Raw genomic sequence first — 23,677 nt, forward strand, 5'->3', positions numbered from 1 at the left:
TTACCTCCAACCCAATAATCCAATTGTGTATATGGACCTCAACTTGAATGAGGTGGAAGCTTTCTACTGCCTTAAAGGCTTTAAAACAAAAGAGTCATGGACAGGTTCCACTGGTTTGGAAACATGCCAGCATAGTACCCACATTCAGCTGGTGAAGAATCGATTTTGGGAGAATGCAAATGGTTTTACATCAGTAACAGGCAAAACAATATAATAAACTATCAGGAACAAACTTGAGAATTACCTGTACCGTATCCTAGTAAATCTTTGCCTCTGCATTTTCAGTGGTGAAAAATCCTGCTTACTTGCCATTATCGAAGTACACGTATAATTTATTTCTTTCCCAAAAAATGGAAAAGCCCAACTGGTCGCTTTAGCCTGGCCATGTAGTTGTGATGCCTTATGCCTCACGGTACAGACTCTCCCTATCCATCTGGAACCATGTCATCTCTGGGGAGAGGGACAAAATTAAATAGAAACTCAGGAAATAAAAATTGAAAAATTTCTCTCTCACCCATTTAACCAGGAACACACATTGATCTGGACTTGGATTACTTTTTGATACAAGGTGATCTCGAACCCAGCCCCGAACAGATGCAGATGATTTGAAGCACCAAAGTGAATCAGCATTCACCACATGAGCATTAGGAGGGGCATGGAAGGATTTATTAATTGGAATAAATGTTTTGAATTTCATGCATTGGGAGTCAGTGGAATCCAGCAGGGACACAGGTATTAGATGTTTAAGAGTTTGCAGAGTTTGGCAAGTTGGAGGTGGTGTGGTGAAGACTTCAGGAGGCTAATGAGCAGGGTTTCAAGAAGATGAGCCTCTACAACCCTCCTTAAATAGTGGAACCACATTAGCCGTTCTCCAGTCCTCTGGCACCTCCCCCATGGCCAGAGAGGAATTAAAATTTTGGGTTAGAGCCCCTGCGATCTCCTCCCTTGCCTCCCTCAGTATTCTGGGACACAAATCATTGGGAACTGAAGATCTGTCCACTTTTAAGCCTGCGGACACCTCCCATACCTTGTCACTCCCTATACCAATTTGCTTAAGAACCTTGCAGTCTCTCTCCCCGAGTTCGATTTCGACATCCTCATTCTCTTGTGTGAAGACAAATGTAAAGAATTCATTCAACACTCTAGCGATGTCCTCTGGCTCCACCCATAGATTGCCCCCTTGGTCCCTTATGGGCCCTACACTTTCCCTAGTAATCCTCTTCCCATTGATATACTTATAGAATATCTTGGGATTTTCCCTACTTTTACCAGGCAGAGCTTTCTCATGTCTCCTCTTTGCTCTCCAAATTGCCTTCTTAAGCTCCACCCTGCATTTTCTGTACTCCACCAATGCCTCCGCTGATTTGCTTCCCTTGTACCTGCTAAAAGTCTCTCTTTTCCTTCTCATCGTGACCTGAATATTTCTGGTCATCCATGGTTCTCTGGGCTTGTTACTCCTTCCTATCACCTAGAGGAAACATGTTGAGCCTGTGACCTCCCCAGTTCCTTTTTGAACACCCCCCACTGTTCCTCTGTAGATTTCCCCACAAGTAGCTGTTCCCAGTCTACCTTGGCCAGATCCTGCCTTATTTTACTAAAATCCACTCTCCCTCAGTCCAAAACATTTTGTTACAACTTGTCTATTTCTTTGTCCATAACAAGCTTAAATTCTACCATGTTCTGGTCGCTATCACTAAAATGCTCGCCCACCATCACCTCAGCCACCTGTCTGGCTTCATTCCCCAGAATTAGGTCCAGCACTGCGCCGTCCCTTGTTGGACCATCTACATATAGACCTAAAAAGTTCTCCTGTACACATTTCAAGAAATACACTTCATCCCAGCCCTTAACACTGTGTCTACCCCAACTAATGTTGGGAAAGTTGAAATCACGTAATATAATTACCCTATTGTTATTGTTTTTACACACCTCCGCAACTTGTGCACATATTTGCTCTTCAATCTCCCGCTGACTATCGGGGGGTCTATAATAAACACCTAATAATGTGGCTGCCCCAATTTTAACTCCTCAGCTCTACCCACAAAGCTTCATTCGATGCCCCCTCCAAGATATCATCTCTCCTTACTGCAGTAACTGACTCCTTAACTAATAATGCAAAGCCTCCTCCACTTTTACCCCCTCCCCTGTCTCGCCTGAAGATTCTATATCCCGGAATGTTGAGCTGCCAATCCTGCCCCTCTCTCAACCACATCTCAGTGATGGCTACTTTATCACAATTCCACGTGTCAATCCTCACCCTTAACTCATCCGTTTTACCTGTAATACCCCTGGCATTAAAGTAGAGGCCATCCAGCCTTGCCTTACTCCCTTGAAACTTAATGCAGCTGTACTCCCTCTGACTTGATTGTTTTACTGTATTATGATGTGTCCCTATTCTGCTAACATTCTGTGTCCCCTCACCCTGCCGAATAAGTTTGAACTCCTCCCAACAGCACTAGCAAATCCGCCTGCAAGGATGTTAGTCCCGCTCTGGTTCAGATGTAGACCATCCCACTTGTACAGGTCCCACCTTCCCCAGAAACAGTCCCAGTGACCCAGGAATCTAAAAGCCTCCCTCCTGCACCAACTCTTCAGCCACGTATTTATCTGTGCTATTCTCCTGTTTCTGAGCTCGCTAACATGTAGCTAATTAAGAAGGGTTGTAGAAATTAGCCAGGGAACTACAGGCCAGTGAGTCTCACGTCAGTAGTAGGGAAACTATCGGGGAAAATTCTGAAGGAGAGAATCTATCTCCACTTGGAGAGGCAAGGTTTGATCAGGGATAGTCAGCATGGCTTTGTCAGAGTGAAGTCATGCCTAACAAATTTGATTGAATTTTTTGAGGAGGTGACCAGGTGTGTAGATGAGGGTAGTGTAGTTGATGTAGTTTATATAGATTTCAGCAAACCTTTGACAAGGGCCCAGATGGGAGACTTATAAAGGAGGCAAATGCACATGGGATACAAGGTTATTTGATAAGGTGGATTCAAAATTGGCTTAGTTGTAGGAGACAGAGGGTGATGACAGAAGAATGCTTTAGTTACTGGAAGCCAGGGATCTGTGCTCGATTCCCTATTATTTGTCATTTATATAAACAACACAAATGACTATGTGGGGGGTAGGAATAGTAAGTTTGCGGTTGACACAAAGATTGGCCGGGTGATTAATAATGAGGTTGAGTGTCTTGGGCTACAGGAAGATATAGACGGGATGGTCAAATGGGCAGATAAGTGGCCAATGGAATTTAACCCTGAAATGTGGGAGGTGATACACTTTGGAAGGAGTAATTTGACAAGGAAGTATTCAATGAAGAGCATGACACTCCTCATGTGTGTCCATAGATCTCTGAAGGCGGAGGGGCATGTTTGTGAACTGGTGAAAAAGGCATTTGGGACACTTGCCTTTATCAATCGAGCCATAGATTACAAAAGTAGGGAGGTTATGTTGGAGTTGTATTGAACCTTGGTGAGGCCACAGCTGGAGTACTGTGTGCAGTTCTGGGTGCCACATTCTAGGAAGGATGTGATTCCACTGGAGGGGGTGCAGAGGAGTTTCACTAATATGTGGCCTGGGATGAAACATTTAAGTTATGAAGAGAGGTTGGATAGACTTGGGTTGATTTCGTTGGAGCAGAGAAGACTGAGGGGTGAGCTGATCAAGGTGTACAAGATTATGAGGGGCATGGACAGGATGGATAGGGTGCTGCAGTTGCCTGGGGTTGATGGGACAGTCACAAGGGGACACAAGTTCAGGTGAGGGGCAGGAGGTTTAGGGGGGTTGTGAGGAAATCTTTTTTACCCAGAGGGTGGTGACGGTCTGGAATGCACTGCCTGGGAGGATGGTGATGGTGGGTTGCTTCACATCATTTGAAAAGTACCTGGATGAGCACTTGGCACGTCATAACATTCGAGGCTATGGGCCAAGTGCTGGTAAATGGGATGAGGTAGGTAGGTCAGGTGTTTCTCTCATGTCGGTGCAGACTCGATGGGCCGAAGGACCTCTTCTGCACTGTGATTCTGTAATTCTGTGAGGCTTGACTAAGGATTTCAATGTCAGAGGGCTCATATAGCAATGAAATTAAGAAATGTCACAAAGTGACAGTATGCAAGGCCTCTCTGTTGTAGCAAAATGATGGAAGTGGCCAGAAATCATAAGTCCCACCCTCCCAACCCCCAAATATGGCACTTCCCATTTTTTGCGGGGACAGGGGGTATTTCGTGCATGCATGTTTTACAGAGGCAACTGGCTATTTAAGTCATTAACTGGACCCCACTGAAGTGGTATTTTGGTAGCCGTGTAGTGTAAAACCTGAATTGTGCAGAATGGAGCTGGTAACATCATACTTGAACTTTGGATTCATTTGGAAACCTAGGGTACCTCTTTGGACTGATAAGGTACACCTTTGGGTCTGGTCCCAAGAAACCTTTGGTGGAGGTCAGGTGCCCTTTGGAATTATTCAAAGGAGGCATAAATGTGCCTAAAAATGCATAAACTCATTACTGTCAACCTCACTGGAACTGTCAATAGATGTGTCAAAGGGGCCTGTTAAAACTGTTAGAAACACTTATCAGAGGAGCTGTCAAAAGTGTCAAGGCATTTAAAGGTCCTGCTCCTTACATCTTTGAAAAAATTGCCTGGTGTATTAGAAAATGATTGCTTGATATTTCATTCTGTCTGTTGACAAAAATCTGAGGGTTGTCATTATTGGATTAGTGCTTTCTGACTGATTTCACAACCATTCATTATCATAGCAGAGTGCCTGCTAATTTCACAGTTTAATTGACAGCTACAAGTGGTTCTGGACTCTTTGATATGGGACTATGAACTCCAATGCTTGTTGTCATAGGGAATTGTGTACTAGAATGAAATATTTGTTATAGGTACATATAGAAACATAAAAACTAGGAGCATGAGTAGGCCATTCGGCACTTTGAGCCTGTTCCACCATTCCTCGTGAACATGTCTGATCATCCAACTCAATAGCCTGCTCCTGCCTTCTCCCCATACCCTTTGATCCCTTTCGCCCCAAGAGCCATATCTAACTCCTGCTTGAAAGCATGCAATATTTTGGTCTCAGCTACACTTCCTGTGGTAACGAATTCCACAGGCTCACCACTCTCTGGGTGAAGAAATTTCTCCTCATCTCAGTCCTAAATGGCCTACCCCATGTCCTCAGACTGTGACCCCTGGTTCCGGACTCCTCCACCATTGGGAATATCCTTCCTGCATCTACGCTGTCTAGTACTGTTAGAATTCTATAGGTTTCTGTGACATCCCCCCTCATTCTTCTGAACTCCAGCGAATATAATCCTAATCGACTCAATCTCTCCTCATATGTCAGTCCCGCCATCCCAGGGCTAAACCTTTGCTGCTCTCCTTCTATAGCAAGTACATGCTTCCTCAGATAAGGAGACCAGAACTGCACACAATATTCCAGTTGTGGTCTCACCAAGGCCCTGTACAATAGCAGCAAGACATCCCTGTTCCTGTACTCGAATCCTCTGGCTATGAACGCCAACATACCATTTGCCTTCTTTACCGCCTGCTGCACCTGCATGCTTACCTTCAGCAACTGGTGTACAAGGACACCCAGGTCTCGTTGCACATTCCCCTCTCTCAAATTATAGCCTTTCAGATAATAATCTGCGTTCCTCTTTTTGCTACCAAAATGGATAACCTCACATTTATCCACCTTATACTGAATCTGCGATACATTTGCCCACTCACTCAGCTTGTCCAAATCACACTGAAGCATCTCTGTATCCTTCTCACAGCTCACCCTCCCACCCAGCTTTGTGTCATCTGCAAATTTGGAGATATTACATTTAATTCCCTCATCTAAATCATTAATATATATTGTGAATAACTGGCTGCCATTCAGAAAAAGACCCGTTTATTCCTACACTTTGTTTCCTGTCTGTCAATCAGTGTTCTATCAATCTCAATGTACTACCCCAATCCCGTGCACTTTAATTTTACACGCCCATCTCTTATGTGGGACTTTGTTGGAAGTTATTATAAGGCGTTATTTAGTTGAAGGCATGTAAATGCAGAAAAGGGTTTTTTTTGAATGAGAGTGTTTTTAAAATGTTGTGGAGTCTGCAATAGACACTTAGAGCTTCATTTTATAGAACTTTCTTTTATCTCATCACAGCATGGGTCCTGATGTCTGCCCTTGCTGGATACTAGGTCAATTGACATGGTAGTTGTAAAGGAAAAGGGTGGTGTGTGGGGGCCATGGGTTGGCATGAGTGGGGCTATGATGTCATAGAGTTATAAAAAACCATTGAGGCATGTAGAACAGGATAAGTTGGTGTGGAGGTTTTGAGAGGCCATAGGGATGAGTGGGGGGGCATAGGTTGTGATGGAGGGTGTGAGGGGCCATGGGCATGTATCTCAGCTCCAGGGTGAATAGGAGACTGAATGTGGTCCAGTCAGAGTGAGCAGCTGGGCATTGGGATAGTTTCAGAAACATCGGTGGGAGACAAATAGGCCAGGGTTTTACTGCCCCACCACAGCGTTTCTCCACTCAGCGGATGCAGCGAACCACTGAAATCTCCACTCAGTTCGACGGGACCCTAATATCCCCCAGGGCCAGAGGGGCTGTAAAATCCTGGCCATGAAGTAGTTTGGGTTTTACAATTTCATTCCAGTACCAACGTTGTGAACCTGTTTCTCTGCTAAAGAAGATGGGGAACATTTAGGAGACAGTGATTGTTGTATCGTATGTTTTACGATGATGGAATGTGCCGCCTGGAAGTTTGGTGGAGGCAGGTTCAATCGAGGCATTTAAGAGGGCATTAGATGATTCTTTGAATAGAAACCAGGTGCAGGGGTACGGGGAAAAGACAGGGCAATGGCACTAGGTCATAAGGTTGATTTAGAGAGCCGGTGCAGGCATGATGGGCCGAATGGCCTCCTTCTGTGCTGGTAAGATTCTGTGATTCTGCGAAGAGAATTCAAGACGGAACAATAATGGAATTAATAAAGACACACTCTGAATTATTAGTTTTTTCTATACTGTTTGGATAAAGAGTAACTCATTATGATTTCAGATAACAAGAACAAATATTAAACAATGAACTTCTTTACACCACAAGGAGAGCCTGGTAATATACATACACCTGGCTCCTTATAAAGTTATGAAACTCTTTTCTTGTCAATGCACAGAGAGGTTCATTCATCTGTTGTCTCACTATATTTTGCATCACTGTCTCACAGAAAGTCTGATCATTTAACTTGGGGAAACATAATGGGTAAAATGCAGAACATATAAGTTACTCACATACGAAAGAAGCAGTTTTGGGACGAACAGGTTTTCCTATCATGCCCGGCATTGAACTATTTCTCTGCCTTTGTTGGGTCAGTGCACACAATGGGAACGCACTGGAGCAAGAAATAGTAAGTTAAATATTATACATTCCCAAAAGGCCAACAGGTTATCAAGCTGTTATCGGCCCACAGTTATGTGTAAAGGGAATTGGTCCTCCTGAATGGAAAAATAAAGTCCCCAGACGTTTTTGGGCAAGGTGACCGATTTTACCCAAAGTTGATGGAACCAAAGATATGATTCAGCAGGAAAACATAGTTAAAAAGGCTGTCTCTGTTCACTTGCCACAGCCGAGCATGATGAGAATTGCCCAGAATTCTTCAGTATGGCTTCAATTCTAATAGATTATCAGCAAATGTTGAGTTTCTCTTCTATTGGCAATTGCTGACTTCACCCAAATGACCTTTCACGACTTGAGAATTTATAATGAATGCAAGTGGGCTGTTGGACACAATGATGGTTATCGCAGTTTGTAATCTTGCCTTTTTCCAATGTCCAGGGATTCAACAATCCACAATAAACTGGAGCAGGAACCTTGGCTTTTTCTATTTCTTGGGCTGGAAAATGCTGGATTCAATTGCAATGCCATGGAGGAACGAGTTAATACTCAAGCATGGGCCTAATTGCTTTGTACATATAGGCAGCAGACAGTCGTACACAGGAAAATCCGACTTGCAACAATGGGATGGAAATGCAAGGATGGGGTGGTCAGTGGCACGACCTAGCAATACATCCAAGTCATGAGTTCAAATCCTATCAGGGAAGTTGCTGAATTTAAATTAAATTAATTAATAAATCTGGAATAAAATGCTAGTCTAATTAAAAATGATCATGTAACTACTGGATTATTGTGTAAAACCCACCTGAATTGCTAATGCTCTTCAGGGGTGGGAATCTGTTGTCCTTAACTGGTCTGGCCTACATATGACTCCAGGCCCACAGCAATGTGGTTGACTCTCATCGACCCTCTGAAATGGCCTAGCAAGCCACTCAGTTGTATCATCCCATTACAGAAAAGTTGATAAGGGGGTTCACCATCACCTGCTCAAGGGCAGTTTGGTGTAATAATTGCTGTCCTTCCCAGTAGGACACATATCCCAAGAACAAATTTAAAAAGCAGTTAATCCCTTTTGGTGGTTTTGGGTAAGGGGGTAAATATTGGGTATAACATTTGGGGAATCCATCTGCTCTTCCTTGATAAAGTTAACTTGAACATGCAGAAGATCCATATTTTAACATGGCATCAAACATGTAAACCCAGATTACATATTCAAGTCCTGGACTACGGCTTTTGAAGCCAGCACATCATAAATCTGAAGTGAAATTTCTACCCCTAAAGAGTATATTTCTAAATTTCAAATGCAAAACTTATCTTGTTGGAGTCGGATGAGTTTTCAAAATCAACAGGGCATCACTGTTGCAGCTGATGTTGTCAGTTGAGCCCCCTCAATGTAAGCATGATAAATTAATACCCTCCAGAAAATTCAACATCAGAGGTTCTTCAACCTCCGCAGTGGGAAATTTTGATTTAATCGTTCATGGGATGTGGGTGACACAGGCTAGGCCAGCATTTCTTGCCCTTCCCTAATTACCTTTGAGAAGGTGGTGGTGAGCTGCCTTCTTGAACCACCGTGGTGTAGGTACACCCACAGTGCTGTTAGGGATGGAGTTCCAGGATTTTGATCCAGCAACAGTGAAGGAACAGCAATATATTTCCAAGTCAGGATGATGAGTGGCTTGGAGGGGAACTTCCAATTTGTGGTGCATCCATGTGTCTGCTGCCCTTGTCTTTCTAGATGATAGAGGTCATGGATTTGGATGGTGCTGTCAAAGGATCCTTGGTGAGCTCCTTGCAGATGGTACACACTGCTGCTACTGTGCATTGGTGGTGGTGGGAGTGAATGTTTGTGGATGTGGTGCCAATCAAGTGGACTGCTTTGTCCTGGATGGTGTCAAGCTTTTTGAGTGTTGTGGGAGCTGCACTCATCCAGGCAAGTGGGGAGTACTCCATCATACTTCTGACTTGTGCCTTGTAGATGGTGGACAGGCTTTGGGGAGTCAGGAGGTGAGTTACTCGTAATGCGATTCCAAGCCTTTGACCTGCTCTTGTAGACACAGCATTTATATGGCTAGTCCAGTTCAGTTTCTGGTTACTGGTAATCCCCAGGATGTTGATATTGGGGGATTCAGTGATGATAATGTCATTGAACATCATGGGTGATGGTTGGATTCTCTGTGTTTGGAGATGCTCATTGCCTGACACTTATGTAACGCAAATGTTACTTGCCAATTGTCAGCACAAGCCTGGATATTGTCCAGATCTTGCTGCATTTGGACATGGACTGCTTCAGTATATGAGGAGTCGCAAAGGTACAGAACATTGTGCAATCATCAGCAAACATCCCCAATCCTGACCTTGTGATGGAAGGAAGGCCAATGATGAAGGAACTGAAGATGGTTAGGCCTAGGACACTACCCTGAGGAACTCCTGCAGTGGTGTCCTGGACCTGAGATGACTGACCTCCAACAATCACAGCCATCTTCCTACATGCTAAGTATGTTTCCAACCAGTGTAGATCTTTCCCCCCTGATTGGTATTGAATCCAGTTTCGCTAGGGCTCCTTGAGGCCACACTTGGTCAACTGCTGCCTTGATGTCAAGGGCAGTCACTCTCACCTCACCTCGGGAGTTCAGTTCTTTTGTCCATGTTTCAGCCAAGGCTATAATGAAGTCAGGAGCTGAGTGGCCCTGTCAGAACACAAACTGGGCGTCAGTGAGCAGGTTATTGCTAAGCAAGTGCCACTTGATAGCATTGCTGATGAACCCTTCTATTACTTTACTGATAATGGAGAGTAGAATGATGGGGCGGTAATTGGCTGGGCTGGATTTGCGCTGCTCTTTGTGTACAGGACATACCGGGCAATTTTCCACATAGCTGGGTAGATGCCAGTGCTGTAGCTGTACTGGAACAGCTTGGCTAGTGGTGCGGCATGTGCTGGAGCACAAGCCTTCAGAAATATTGCCGGAATATTGTCAGGGCCCATAACCTTCGCAGTATCCAGTCCCTTCAGCCGTTCCTTGATATCACGTAGAGTGAATCAAATTGGCCAAAGACAGGCATCTGTGATGCTGGGGACCTCCAGAGGAGGCCGAGATGGATCATCCACTCAATACTTCTGGCTGATGATTTTTGCGAATGCTTCAGCATTATCTTTGTACTGCTGTGCTGGCCTCCTCCATCATTGAGGATGGAGATATTTGTGGAGCCTTCTCCTCCAGTGAGTTGTTTAATTGTCCACCACCATTCACCACTGGATGTGGCAGGACTGCAGAGCTTAAATCTGATCTGTTGGTTGTGGGATCACTTATCCCTATCTATCACTTGCTGCTTATGCTGTTTGGTGCACAAGTAGTCCTGTGTTATAGCTTTACCAGGTTGACATCTCATTTGTAGGTAAGCCTGGTGCTGCTCATGGCATGCCCTCCTGCACTCTTCATTCATACGGGAATTCCTAAAAACCTTTGATAAATGCCACAAAACAACTTGTCATCAAAGTTGAAGCCATCGAATCAAAGGGACAATGGCAGTGACTTCATAAATAGATCATAAAAGCAAGGAAATTATGATGAACCGTTAGACAAAGTATTGATTCAACCCCAACTGGAGTCAAATTTCCACTTCTGAGAACCACGTTATAGGAAGGATACAAAGGCATTAGAAAGGGGACAGAAAAGATTCAACAGCTGGTTCCAGGAATGAGAAACTTCACTTCCATGGATAGATTGAAAAAGCTGGTGCTGTTGTACTTGAAGAGAAGATTAAGAGTACATTTGATAGAGGTTGTCAAAATCACTGGGAGAATGGTCAAGAACGAGTGGTTACTGATTTAAGGCGGTTGGCAAAAGAACAGAAGGAAACACAAGGACAAAGCATTTTTTACACAACCGGTGGTTAGGATCTGGAACGTGCTGACTAAAAGGGTGGAGGAGGCAGATTCAATTGCAGCTTTGAAAAGGAAAATGCAAAACTATCGGAAGAGAAAATATTGGCAGGGACACGGGGATAATGCGGGGGTGTAGGCCTAGATGAATTGCTATTCCAGAGAGTTAGCAGGACATGATGGGTCAAATGGCCTCCATCTACACTGTAACCATTTTATGTTTCTATGAAAAGCTGGTGCTCACAACATTGAATCCTTTTGATTCGGATTTGAAACTTCTGATTCATTGAGAGAAATTACTTGTGATTTCTGTAGACCTGTGAACTGGCAGCTGCTTGTCTAACCAATGCTGATGGTTACTGGGTTAATATCCCTGGGTACCTTTAATGAGCATGCCTTGTGTTGCTGGGTGGGTGTTTAACAATGCTATCAGTCTTGTTAGCATCAGTTAGAGTTGAGATGCGACCTGAAGCTTAAAGAGAACATGAATGAAAGGTGCAACAGCATCTTAGCCATGAAGTATATATTCAGCATAATACATAGGAACAGATGCATAGCTCATTAAATCTCTTGCATTTAAATAGCTACACTCTTCTACTTCTGCATCATGTGATTAGAATAAAGGAGTGATGGGAAGATTTACATTTTCTAATGGGTGTAGAGGAACCTGAGCCTAATAACACAATGATATATTTCCAGGTGATATATTTTGGTCTTTTTCTTTTTGCTGACAGTTGTCATACTATGGAGCAATCAGCATTGGGAATCCACCACAGAGCTTCACCGTCATCTTTGACACTGGCTCATCCAATCTCTGGGTCCCATCAGTTTACTGTTCTGACAATCCATGCAGTAAGTAAATATTACCCTGCTGTTAACATACTTCCCTTTGTGAATTGTTAAGATCAGTTGTGTTAGGAAGAGAGTCAAATTTCTACAATAGTCACAGTTGAACAGTGTGTTTTGTAAGATTGGATGAAAGCCTAGAATTTTGCTTGGTTGTCTCTGGGCTCAGAGAGAAATTTAACCGAGCTTTGATTTCTTGGAGGTTTTCGCTGTGGTTCTTTGTCTCCCTCTGGATATGGATAAATCTTAGGTTGAAGGTACATTAAGATCTTAGCATTAGTGTAAAATAATTTCCAGTTCACACTCCTGGATCGGATGGTTACTGGCAAAGATAATGGACGGTGGAGATTTTGCGGCAACAAAGCAAATTGAAAATCTGGAAACTGTTGGAACAACGTTTTGAAACCTTAGTGATAAGTCAGTTCATAAAAATACTAAACTAATCAAAAGTACACAACAAAGGTACATTCTCCATAACGCTGAGTCATAGAGTCATGAAGTCATTACTGCACAGAGGGGACAATCTAGCCAATCGGGTCCATGCCAGCTCACTGTAGAGCAACCCAGTCAGTGCTATTCCATGGCTCTATCCCCATAGCCCTGCTGGTTTATATTCCTCAAGTTCTCACCCAATTTCCTTTTGAAATCATTGATTATTTCTACTTCCCTTTCTTGTAGGCAGCACGTTCCAGGTCACTACTGCCCACTGCTTAAAAAAGTTCTTCCTGACATCCGCCTGCATCTTTTGCCCGAATCCTTAAATCTGCACCCTTGGTCTTTAAATTATCAGCTAATGGGAACAGCTTTTCTTTCTCTACCTTATCTAAAGCCATCATAAATTTATTATCTTCTACAACTCTATCAAATTTTCCCTCAATCACCTTTGCTCCAAAGAGAGGGAGCCCAGGATCTCCAACCTGACCTGGTAGCAAAAAATCCCTCACCCAGGGACCATTCTGGTGTCATGTTAAATTTGATTAGGTTTAAGCTTATCCAATGGCTAGGCTAACAAGAGGGTCTCCCCTAGACTGTCTTCCTTTGTAAGTGTGCACATGGACACACACGTGCACACACATGTCCAACTCAGAGCTCCACCTCACACATGAACACAGCTTTCTGATCTTCCTCACATTCTCAGGACCTCATTCCAAGGAAAAGGGAACCAGTAATACACCTAAGAGGCTAAAGAAAATTGGGTGGGTGCTTGTTAAAAATAGAATCATTTAAAAATGTGAGTAATTGATTCTTTTCTGGCACAAAAATTTCTTGATGTATTAGACTAAATGATGAAATGTTTTTGTTATTAATTTCATGAAATGAATGTTCTGTTCCAGTGGTGCATAAAAGATTCAACCCCAAATGGTCATCAACATATCGTTCAAACAACCAGGGTGTATCTATCCGGTATGGTACAGGAGCCATGACAGGAATACTGGGATATGACACTGTCAGAGTAAGTAGATTGTAGCCCCTTCATCAAGAAAATTCAACGACATAACAGTGATAATTGATGTCAAAGGTAATATGTTCCAGATCAGGACACAAGATATTGGCATCAAAAACAATGAGTTTGATCAGTTGGAAGACGAACAGATACGTGGGAGTGTAATGATGATGTAGCAGAGAGTGTCTCAACATCCAAGTTGAGGATTTGTAATAAAATCTGCCTGAAATTCTTTCCATTGGAACAGTAGATATTTGATGAAAATGCTCCCTTCATTCAGTTCAACTCACACCCTTATGTCTATTTGCGTTGAATGTGGGATATGACATCTGTCAGTCGTCTGCCTTAACTCAGTGGTAGCACTCTGAGTCAGAAGGTTGCAAGTTCAAACCCACTTGTACAGATAATCCAGATTGAGACTGCCATAGTGTTATAGGTAAACTTTGAAGTGGATGTAAACAACCACCATCTACTATTCAAAGAAGATCATGTGGCTACTCCCCATTTCTTTTCCAAAATTTATCCATGAACCAGGATTGTTAAAAAAAAGTTTAATTGGTCATCTAACCCATTGGGGCTCATGATTGGCTGCATGGGAGTGGGAAAATATGTTTGCTAAGTGCAATTTATGGAGAAGTTACAATTCACTGGATAACATTCTGCTTAATTTTTCATGAATAATCACTTGACTTTATTTTTCTAGATTTCAAACATTGCTATCCATGGTCAGGAATTTGGTTTAAGTACAACTGAACCTGGTGGTTTCTTTTCCTATGTTAAATTTGATGGAACTCTGGGCATGGGCTTTCCATCTCTTGCAGCATCAGGAGCCACCACTGTATTTAGTAACATGATGTCTCAGAGACTGGTGGATGTGCCTCTCTTCTCTGTGTACCTAACAAGGTGAAAATCTTTTATGCACTTGTTGCTACATATTATTTCCCTGAATGAAACAGGAACTGCTTATTTTGCTTTTACTCAAACAATCAGCTTGCCTTCGTTGTTAACGCTCTTGTCTTTGTGTCAATGCCATGGGCTCAAATCGAATGTAAAACTTGAGCACATTGTGAATGTCAATACTTTAGTGTGGCATTGTACTCCACACCTGAAGTTCCATGGGCAGTTTTGGTCCCTGTATCCTAGGAAAGATATAGTTGCACTGGAGGCAGTATTTCAAAGGTTCACTAGATTGGTCCCTGGGGTAAGAGGGTTATCCAATGAAGAGATGTTGAGTAAATTAGCTTTATATTCTCTGGAGGTTAGAAGAATTAGAGGTGAGCCCAGTAGTGCACAATTGCTCAACATTTGATTCTGTGTCACTGTTCACTGCTCACTGTGTATGATTAGTTAAGCCTGGCTGTGGTCACTTCAAGAGAGAGAGAGAGGCAGAGACTGAACTGAGGCCAGCTGCTGCAAGTGTGGAAGCAGGCATTTTTAAAGCATTGTAAATAAATCTTATCCTGTGCAAGTAGAAAATGGTGTATCATCTCTGCATATCTCCGATGCATAAAATACAACAGCCTCATTGAAACATACAAGATTCTGAAGGGCATTGACAGGATGGACACTGAGAGGTTATTTTCTGGCTGTGGAATTTAGAACAAAGGGGCACAGAGTCAGGTTAGGTGGCTGGGGCTGGCATGTTGAGAAACCTCTTCACTATCAGGATATTGTGAATCTTTGGCATTCTCTACCCCAGAGGTTTGCGGATGCTCCATCATTGAGTATACTTAAGGCTGAGATAGACAGATTTTTGGCCATTCATGGAATTGATGGATATGGGAAGTGGGCAGGAAACTGATGTCCGTGGTATCTTTTCACTGAGTTTGCTCAGATTATTTGTGGGACACTGCTGTGTACAAACTGCCTACCACCTTTGTCTACACTGCAATGTTAAATACACTTTAAAAGTATGAGTTGGGTGAGAAGAATTTAAGGCCATTCTCAGGATGTGAAAGGCTCAACATCAATGCAGGTGCTTTGTTTCAAAGTGATTTGGTTCCAAACCTTGAATTTGTCCTCTGGTGCTTCAACCCAATTCAGAATAGAACCAATAAACAGAGCCAGAATATATTCCGCATCATTCATTTAAAAGGTATAGTTCCCCAATTTGAATTTATAATTTTGAATTCATTTTTAGTATTTATGGCAACATTGCAATCAATGACTTTTAGTAGCTGCTTTAGAAAGTTGTTGATTTTAGATTTAATATCCAATAGGCAGTCACATTACTAAGTGCTACCTCTAAACTGGAAATATATCAATCTCTGAGCTTTTCTTGAATTCTCTTTTGTTTTACAGACAGCAAGGTCAGTCCGGCAGTGAAATCCTATTTGGTGGAATTGATTCAAGTCACTACAGAGGCCAAATTCACTGGGTTCCTGTCACTCGTGATGCCTACTGGCAAATCCTCATTGACAGGTAAGTGATTACCCATCGACAAGAGGAATAGATATTTTCTGCTTCTCTACTGAAGTCTGAGATAATGGTTTTAACAAATTATATTGAAACAAACAAACTAAAAGGAAAGAAGGAATAAAATACTTAGACTAATTTTAAGATCTCAGTTGAATCAGCGTTTATGGAAGATATAATCAATGTCTCAGCGAGCTAGGAAACTCAACTTGCTATTAATTGTTCAATTTGTCTAATACTTGAGGCAGTTTTAAGTCTTTGACGAATTCTTGACGCATTTTTCTCTGTCCAGGGTGACAATCGATGGTGAGGTTGTGGCCTGCAGTGGAGGTTGTCCTGCCATTGTTGATACTGGTACTTCTCTTCTTGTTGGCCCCAGTACACCCATTGGCAATATCCAGCAGGGCATTGGAGCAACTCCAACTTCCTATGGAATGGTAAACCCATGTTCCAACATTGGGCGTGGATGTGGAATGTCTGAGTGTGCATCAATGAATCATTCACAATGCAGCCTCGAACAGATCATTTACACTATGACAAAATGCTACACGCTACATTTGTAAAAAAGTCTTGCAAATTCTCATCCATAATTTGCTCTGTGGAAATTCCCTCAGCCTCTTGTGGGTGGGGGTGGGGATGGTATGTGGGAAGGGAGGGGTAGAGTGGGCGGGAGTGAGAGGACAGAGTGATGTTAAATTAAATTTGACAAATATGAGGCAACAATCACACTAGTATGGACATACTGCCCTATAAATATTTGAAAGGTTCCAATATTTGTAGCAAAATTATGGTGAGGAGTCTTTACATTTTGGAACCTTCTTATTCAAGGGGAAAATTTAATGCAGAAATAGTGCACACTATCAGAAGACAAAATGTGAAATCCATTATCCTATTTATTATTGTTTTGGCATTGAGATGAACACTGATATTTAGAAATGTTTTGGTGTGATGTTGCTATATGGAAATTAAATCTATCCTGGGAATCGCTAATCTTTCTCTTTAACCATTTCCTGTTATCCTGCTTGTGTATTCCAATTTCACCTCATCTTTAGCTCAATATTGATTAATTAGGAATGGCATTGCACTATAAATGAGTTATTGTAAATCTTTATACTGACACAATAACTGAATGCTGTTTCTATTTTCTTACAGTACAACATAAACTGTAACAATCTGCAGAACATGCCTGATGTGGTCTTCACAATCAATGGAGTGGACTTCCCTCTCCCCGCAAAGGCTTACACGTTGCAGGTGTGTTATTGGACAGCAATGGGGTGCTAGAATAAACTTTGAAATTTTAGAAGATGCAATAGGAATATTTTTTTAATGTTAATTGTTCTCCTGTTCCTTACAGCAAACTTTTGACGAGCAAAAAAGCTGCATCAGTGGATTTGGCGTTACTGGTGGAAACCTCTGGATCCTGGGAGATGTGTTCATTGGGGAATATTACTCCATTTTCGACATTGGGAACAATCGTGTGGGTTTGGCTAAGGCTGTCTAATTTCTTCATCTGTATTCTCATTAAAAGCACACCTCGATCTGCATTTTAAGCCATCACATGACTCTCCAGTGCAGCAGTTGTCACCTGGTTGCAGAGTGTAATAGAGGAAGTCATCATCTCTTGAATAACAATAAACAAATATATACAATTGGCAATTGGCTGTGGTTTGTGCTCAGCAGAACTCTGCACTAAATCACAGCTGAAAAACAAAGAAAATAGAAATGACAATTAAAGAAATGGCTTGTCACTGTGTGTTTTTATAGGAACAGACTAAGGACACTGATTCTGGATTGGAAATGAGAATGTTGATAGAGTCTAATTATATTCCCTCTCTGATTGTGCAGCACTTTCACTCTGTTATCTTTTGGTTCTGACATTCAGCCGTGATATATTATTGGTGCAGTGATTCACTCCAGAGACATACACATTTCTGCTGAATGTGGATGACCTCTGCAGTGAAACCTGATTTGAAGTAAATGTGATCCTAACATCACACGGCAGCCTTTTCTCTCCTTTTCTCTTCGTTACAATCGTTCTTAAAATTGTTCAATAAAATACCAACATGCAACGCATACTCCCAGTTTTCCTGTTTCTTGTTCCATTTACTTCTGTGTGTGGGGCTGCCTGAATTCATTTCACATTTGAACTGTCTTGTGAGGTGATCCACTCATGTCAAAGTTTGCCAAACACAGGTAGGAATTTGTAGATCACATGAGAAGTGGTTGTTGAATAATATCTTCAGAAATTTGGAAGTGGCCTGGTGAAGTCTCGTTCTGGTTCTATTTATGTCTCAGTGTAATTCTAATATAAGATCCCATTGATTCAAGATGCTGGATATTATGGCATAGTGTACAAGAGCGTTGTGTATACTTCTGGGCGCCACATTATAGGAAGGATGTGAACACATTGGAGAGAGGGCAGAAGCGTTTTCACGAATGGTTCCAGGGATGGACACTTCAGGTACAGAGATAGATTGGAGAGGTTGGGGCTGTTCTCCTTGGAGAGAAGAAGCCTAAGAAGAGATTTGATAGAGATATTCGAAATCATGAGGGGGCTGGACAGAAAAGATGGACAGAAGCTGTTCCCACTCGTTAAAGGATCAAGAACGATAGAGCACAATTTAAAGTGATTTTCAAAAGATGCAAATGTGACGTCAGATAAAACTTTTTCACACAACAAGTGGTTTGGGTCTGGAATGCACTGCCTCCAAGTGTGGTGAAGGGAGGTTTAATCGAGGCATTGAAGAGGACATTTGATGATTATTTGAATAGAAACAATGTGAAGGTTTAAGGGGAAAAGGCAGGACTATGGCACTAGGTCATAATGCTCATTTGCAGATCCAGTGCAGACACGATGGGTGGAATGGCCTCCTTCTGTGCCATTAAAATTCTGTGATTCTGTGATTTCCATTTCAGATTGAGTTTCAGTGCACCCTGGTCTAGATATTCTAAAATGGTCGGCAATGTTTCCCAAGATTGTAAGAAGCAATCACACATATTTTCAAGTCAGCTGCAATGGGACAGCATCGTCCGCGTCCTTTACAAAAGTTATCCACATAGATTTGATCGGCTCTAGAACGTAGATATCCTGTTTCCCAATGTCAGGTTCAATTTGGGACCTTTTTCAGTGGATCTGTGGCATCCAGAGATAGGGCAGGCAAAGACAGGCTGATCACCCAATCAGATTGAAGAATTGTCACAGGCAGCATTGCAGGAAGCAAAACGTAGGGAATATAACTCATATTTAAATAAAAGTACAAAAAGCAATATACAAATTAGGAGATGCTTATGGAGTTAAGGGAGAATCATAAATGTCAAAAATAAAACTTTAAAAAGAATTTATTAAAGATGGAACTTCTACATGTTCTCCCGAGGCAATGAGCAGCTTGCAAAATGTGTTTTTCCAAGGTCAGAGATGTTGTTGAATAAGAACAAAAGAAATACGAGCAGGAGTAGCATATTCAGCCCCTCAAGACTGCTCCACAATTCAATAAGATTATGGCTCATCTGATTGTGGCCTCAAATCCACTATCCTGCCTGCCTCGCATAGCCTTTAACTGCCTTGTATATCAAAAACCTGTTTAGCTCAGCATTGAATATATTGAATGAGCCAGCCTGTGCTGCTCTCTGGGGAAGAGAATTCCAAAGATTAACAAGCCTCTGAGAGAAGAAATTCCTCCTCATCTCTGTCTTAAATGGGAGATGCCTTTTATTGTGAAACTGTGCTCCATAGTTCCAGATTCTCCATGTGACAGGAAACGTCCTCTCAACATCTACCCTGTCAATCCCCCTCAGAATCTTATATGTTACAATAAGATCACCTCTCATTCTTCTAAACTTCAATGAGTATAACCCTGTAAAGGCTGCGGCAATGCAGCCTGTGGCAAAGCAGTGTATCACTGACAGCAACTTCCTGATTTCCACGTTTAACTGTGCGTATGCGAATGCCAGACCTTGCTGTCAGCTTGACACAGTAATAATAGCAAGCACTGGCAGCATCACTGTTACTACTACTGCAAATTCTGAGCCAAGATGTGATGAAATTAAATGTATTAAATATCAGGAATGCACAGGAGATCAGCATCTGAAAGATAAGTTGCTGTTAAAGTTTAGTTTCTTGAAGTATTCACTGGAAACGATAACCTCCAACCCAATAATCCCATTGTGTATATGGATCTCAACTTGAATGAGATGGAAGCTTTCTACTGCCTTAAAGGCTTTAAAACAAAAGAGTCATGGACAGGTTCCACTGGTTTGGGAACATGCCAGCATAGTACCCACATTCAGCTGGTGAAGAATCGATTTTGGGAGAATGAAAATGGTTTTACATCAGTAACAGGGAAAACAATATAATAAACTATCAGGAACAAACTTGAGAGTTACCTGTACGATATGCTAGTAAATCTTTGCCTCTGCATGTTCAGTGGTGAAAAATCCTGCTTACTTGCCATTATCAAAGTACGCTTATAATTTATTTCTTTTCCAAAAATGGAAAAGCCCAACTGGTCGCTTTAGCCTGGCCATGTAGTTGTGATGCCTTATGCCTCACGGTACAGACTCTCCCTATCCATCTGGAACCATGTCATCTCTGGGGAGAGGGACAAAATTAAATATAAACTCAGGAAATAAAAATTGAAAAATTCCTCTCTCACCCATTTAACCAGGAACACACATTGATCTGGACTTGGATTACTTTTTGATACAAGGTGATCTCGAACCCAGCCCCGAACAGATGCAGCTCATTTCAAGCACCAAAGTGAATCAGCATTCACCACATGAGCATTAGGAGGGGCATGGAAGGATTTATTAATTGGAACAAATGTTTTGAATTTCATGCATTGGGAGTCAGTGGAATCCAGCAGGGACACAGGTATTAGATGTTTAAGAGTTTGCAGAGTTTGGCAAGTTGGAGGTCGTGTGGTGAAGACTTCAGGAGGTTAATGAGAAGGGTTTCAAGAAGATGAGCCACTATAACCCTCCTTAAATAGTGGAACCACATTAGCCGTTCTCCAGTCCTCTGGCACCTCCCCCATGGCCAGAGAGGAATTAAAATTAGGTTCAGAGCCCCTGCGATCTCCTCCCTTGCCTCCCTCAGTAGTCTGGGACACAAATCATTGGGACCTGAAGATTTGTCCACTTTTAAGCCTGCGGACACCTCCCATACCTTGTCACTCCCTATACCAATTTGCTTAAGAACCTTGCAGTCTCTCTCCCCGAGTTCGATTTCGACATCCTCATTCTCTTGGGTGAAGACGGATGTGAAGTATTCATTCAACACTCTAGCGATGTCCTCTGGCTCCACCCATAGATTGCCCCCTTGGTCCCTTATGGGCCCTACACTTTCCCTAGTTATCCTCTTCCCATTGATATACTTATAGAATATCTTGGGATTTTCCCTACTTTTACCAGACAGAGCTTTCTCATATCCCCTCTTTGCTCTCCTAATTGCCTTCTTAAGCTCCACCCTGCATTTTCTGTACTCCACCAATGCCTCCGCTGCTTTGCTTCCCTTGTACCTGCTAAAAGTCTCTCTTTTCCTTCTCATCGTAACCTGAATATTTCTGGTCATCCATGGTTCTCTGGGTTTGTTACTCCTTCCTATCACCCTAGAGGGAACATGTTGAGCCTGTGCCCTCCCCAGTTCCTTTTTGAACACCCCCCACTGTTCCTCTGTAGATTTCCCCACAAGTAGCTGTTCCCAGTCTACCTTGGCCAGATCCTGCCTTATTTTACTAAAATCCACTCTCCCCCAGTCCAAAACATTTTTTGGCAACTTGTCTATTTCTTTGTCCATAACAAGGTTAAATTCTACCATGTTGTGGTTGCTATCACTAAAATGCTCGCCCACCATCACCTCAGCCACCTGTCTGGCTTCATTGCCCAGAATTAGGTCCAGCACTGCGCCATCCCTTGTTGGACCCTCTACATGTTGACCTAAAAAGTTCTCCTGCACACATTTCAAGAAATACACTTCATCCCAGCCCTTAACACTATGTCTACCCCAATTAATGTTGGGAAAGTTGAAATCACGTAATATAATTACCATATTGTCATTGTTTTGACACACCTCCACAAATTGTGCACATATTTGCTCCTCAATTTCCCACTGACTAGCTCGGGGTCTATAATAAACACCTAATAATGTGGCTGCCCCAATTTTAACTCCTCAGCTCTACCCACAAAGCTTCATTCCATGCTCCCTCCAAGATATCATCTCTCCTTACTGCAGTAACTGACTCCTTAACTAATAATGCAAAGCCTCCTCCACTTTTAACCGCTCCCCTGTCTCGCCTGAAGTTTCTATATCCCAGAATGTTGAGCTGCCAATCCTGACCATCTCTCAACCACATCTCAGTGATGGCTACTGTATCACAACTCCACGTGTCAATCCTCACCCTTAACTCATCCGTTTTACCTGTAATACCCCTGGCATTAAAGTAGAGGCCATCCAGCCTTGCCTTACTCCCTTGAAACTTAATGCAGCTTTACTCCCTCTGACTTGATTTTTTTACTGTATTATGATGTGTCCCTATTGTGCTAACATTCTGTGTCCCCTCACCCTGCCGAGTTAGTTTGAACTGGTCCCAACAGCACTAGCAAACCCGCCTGCAAGGATGTTAGTCCCGCTCTGGTTCAGCTGTAGACCATCCCACTTGTACAGGTCCCACCATCCCCAGAAACATTCCCAGTGACCCAGGAATCTAAAAGCCTCCGTCCTGCACCAACTCTTAAGCCATGTATTGACCTGCGCTATTCTACTATTTCCGAGCTCACTAGCACGTGGCTATTTAAGAAGGGTTGTAGAGATAATCCAGGGAACTACAGGCTAGTGAGCCTCATGTCAGTGGTAGGGAAACTATCGGAGAAAATTCTGAAGGTGAGAATCTATCTCCACTTGAGGAGGCAAGGTTTGATCAGAGATAGTCAGCATGATTTTCTTATGCCTAACAAATTTGATTGAATTTTTGAGGAGGTGACCAGGTGTGTAGATGAGGGGAGTGTGGTTGATGTAGTTTATATAGATTTCAGCAAAGCTTTGACAAGGTCCCAGATGGGAGACTTATAAAGGAGGCAAATGCACATGGGATACAGGGTAATTTGATCAGGTGGATTCAAAATTGGCTTAGTTGTAGGAGACAGAGGGTGATGACAGAAGAATGCTTTAGTGACTGGATGCCAGGGATCTGTGCTCGGTTCCCAATTATTTGTCATTTATATATAACGACGTAGATGACTATGTGGGATGTAGGAATAGTAAATTTGCGGTTGACACAAAGATTGGCCGTGTGGTTAATAATGTGGTTGAGTGTCTTGGGCTACAGGAAGATATAGACGGGATGGTCAATTGGGCAGATAAGTGGCCAATGGAATTTAACCCTGAAATGTGTGAGGTGATACACTTTGGAAGGAGTAATTTGACAAGGAAGTATTCAATGAAGAGCATGACACTCGTCATGCGTGTCCATAGATCTCTGAAGGCGGAAGGGCATATTTGTGAACTGGTGAAAAAGGCATTTGGGACACTTGCCTTTATCAATCGAGCCATAGATTACAAAAGTAGGGAGGTCATGTTGGAGTTGTATTGAACCTTGGTGATGCCACAGCTGGAGTACTGTGTGCAGTTCTGGTCACCACATTCTAGGAAGGATGTGATTGCACTGGAGGGGGTTCACAGGAGTTTCACCAATATGTGGCCTGGGA

At 42.6% G+C, this 23,677-nt stretch overlaps 1 protein-coding gene across 1 annotated transcript; it reads left to right on the plus strand.

Annotated features, from left to right (window-relative positions):
• Positions 1–4,322: 4,322 nt before the first annotated feature.
• On the plus strand, positions 4,323–17,535 carry LOC144684054 (pepsin A-like). Its single transcript, XM_078547769.1, has 8 exons — positions 4,323–4,373; positions 12,006–12,123; positions 13,452–13,570; positions 14,265–14,464; positions 15,863–15,982; positions 16,269–16,413; positions 17,129–17,227; positions 17,346–17,535. The coding sequence occupies exons 1-8, from the start codon at positions 4,323–4,325 to the stop codon at positions 17,475–17,477; spliced, it is 984 nt and encodes a 327-aa protein (XP_078403895.1). The 3' UTR covers positions 17,478–17,535.
• Positions 17,536–23,677: the final 6,142 nt, after the last annotated feature.

This window comes from Cetorhinus maximus, chromosome 8 (assembly GCF_964194155.1).
Source record: "Cetorhinus maximus chromosome 8, sCetMax3.hap1.1, whole genome shotgun sequence".
NCBI lineage: Eukaryota > Metazoa > Chordata > Chondrichthyes > Lamniformes > Cetorhinidae > Cetorhinus > Cetorhinus maximus.

Coding starts and splice junctions, on each gene's coding strand:
- LOC144684054 (XM_078547769.1), top strand. CDS start 4,323: ATGGAGCTGGTAACATCATACTTGAACTTTGGATTCATTTGGAAACCT. Junction 15,983..16,268: donor TGGCAAATCCTCATTGACAG/GTAAGTGATTAC, acceptor TTCTCTGTCCAG/GGTGACAATCGATGGTGAGG. Junction 17,228..17,345: donor CAAAGGCTTACACGTTGCAG/GTGTGTTATTGG, acceptor ACTTTTGACGAG/CAAAAAAGCTGCATCAGTGG.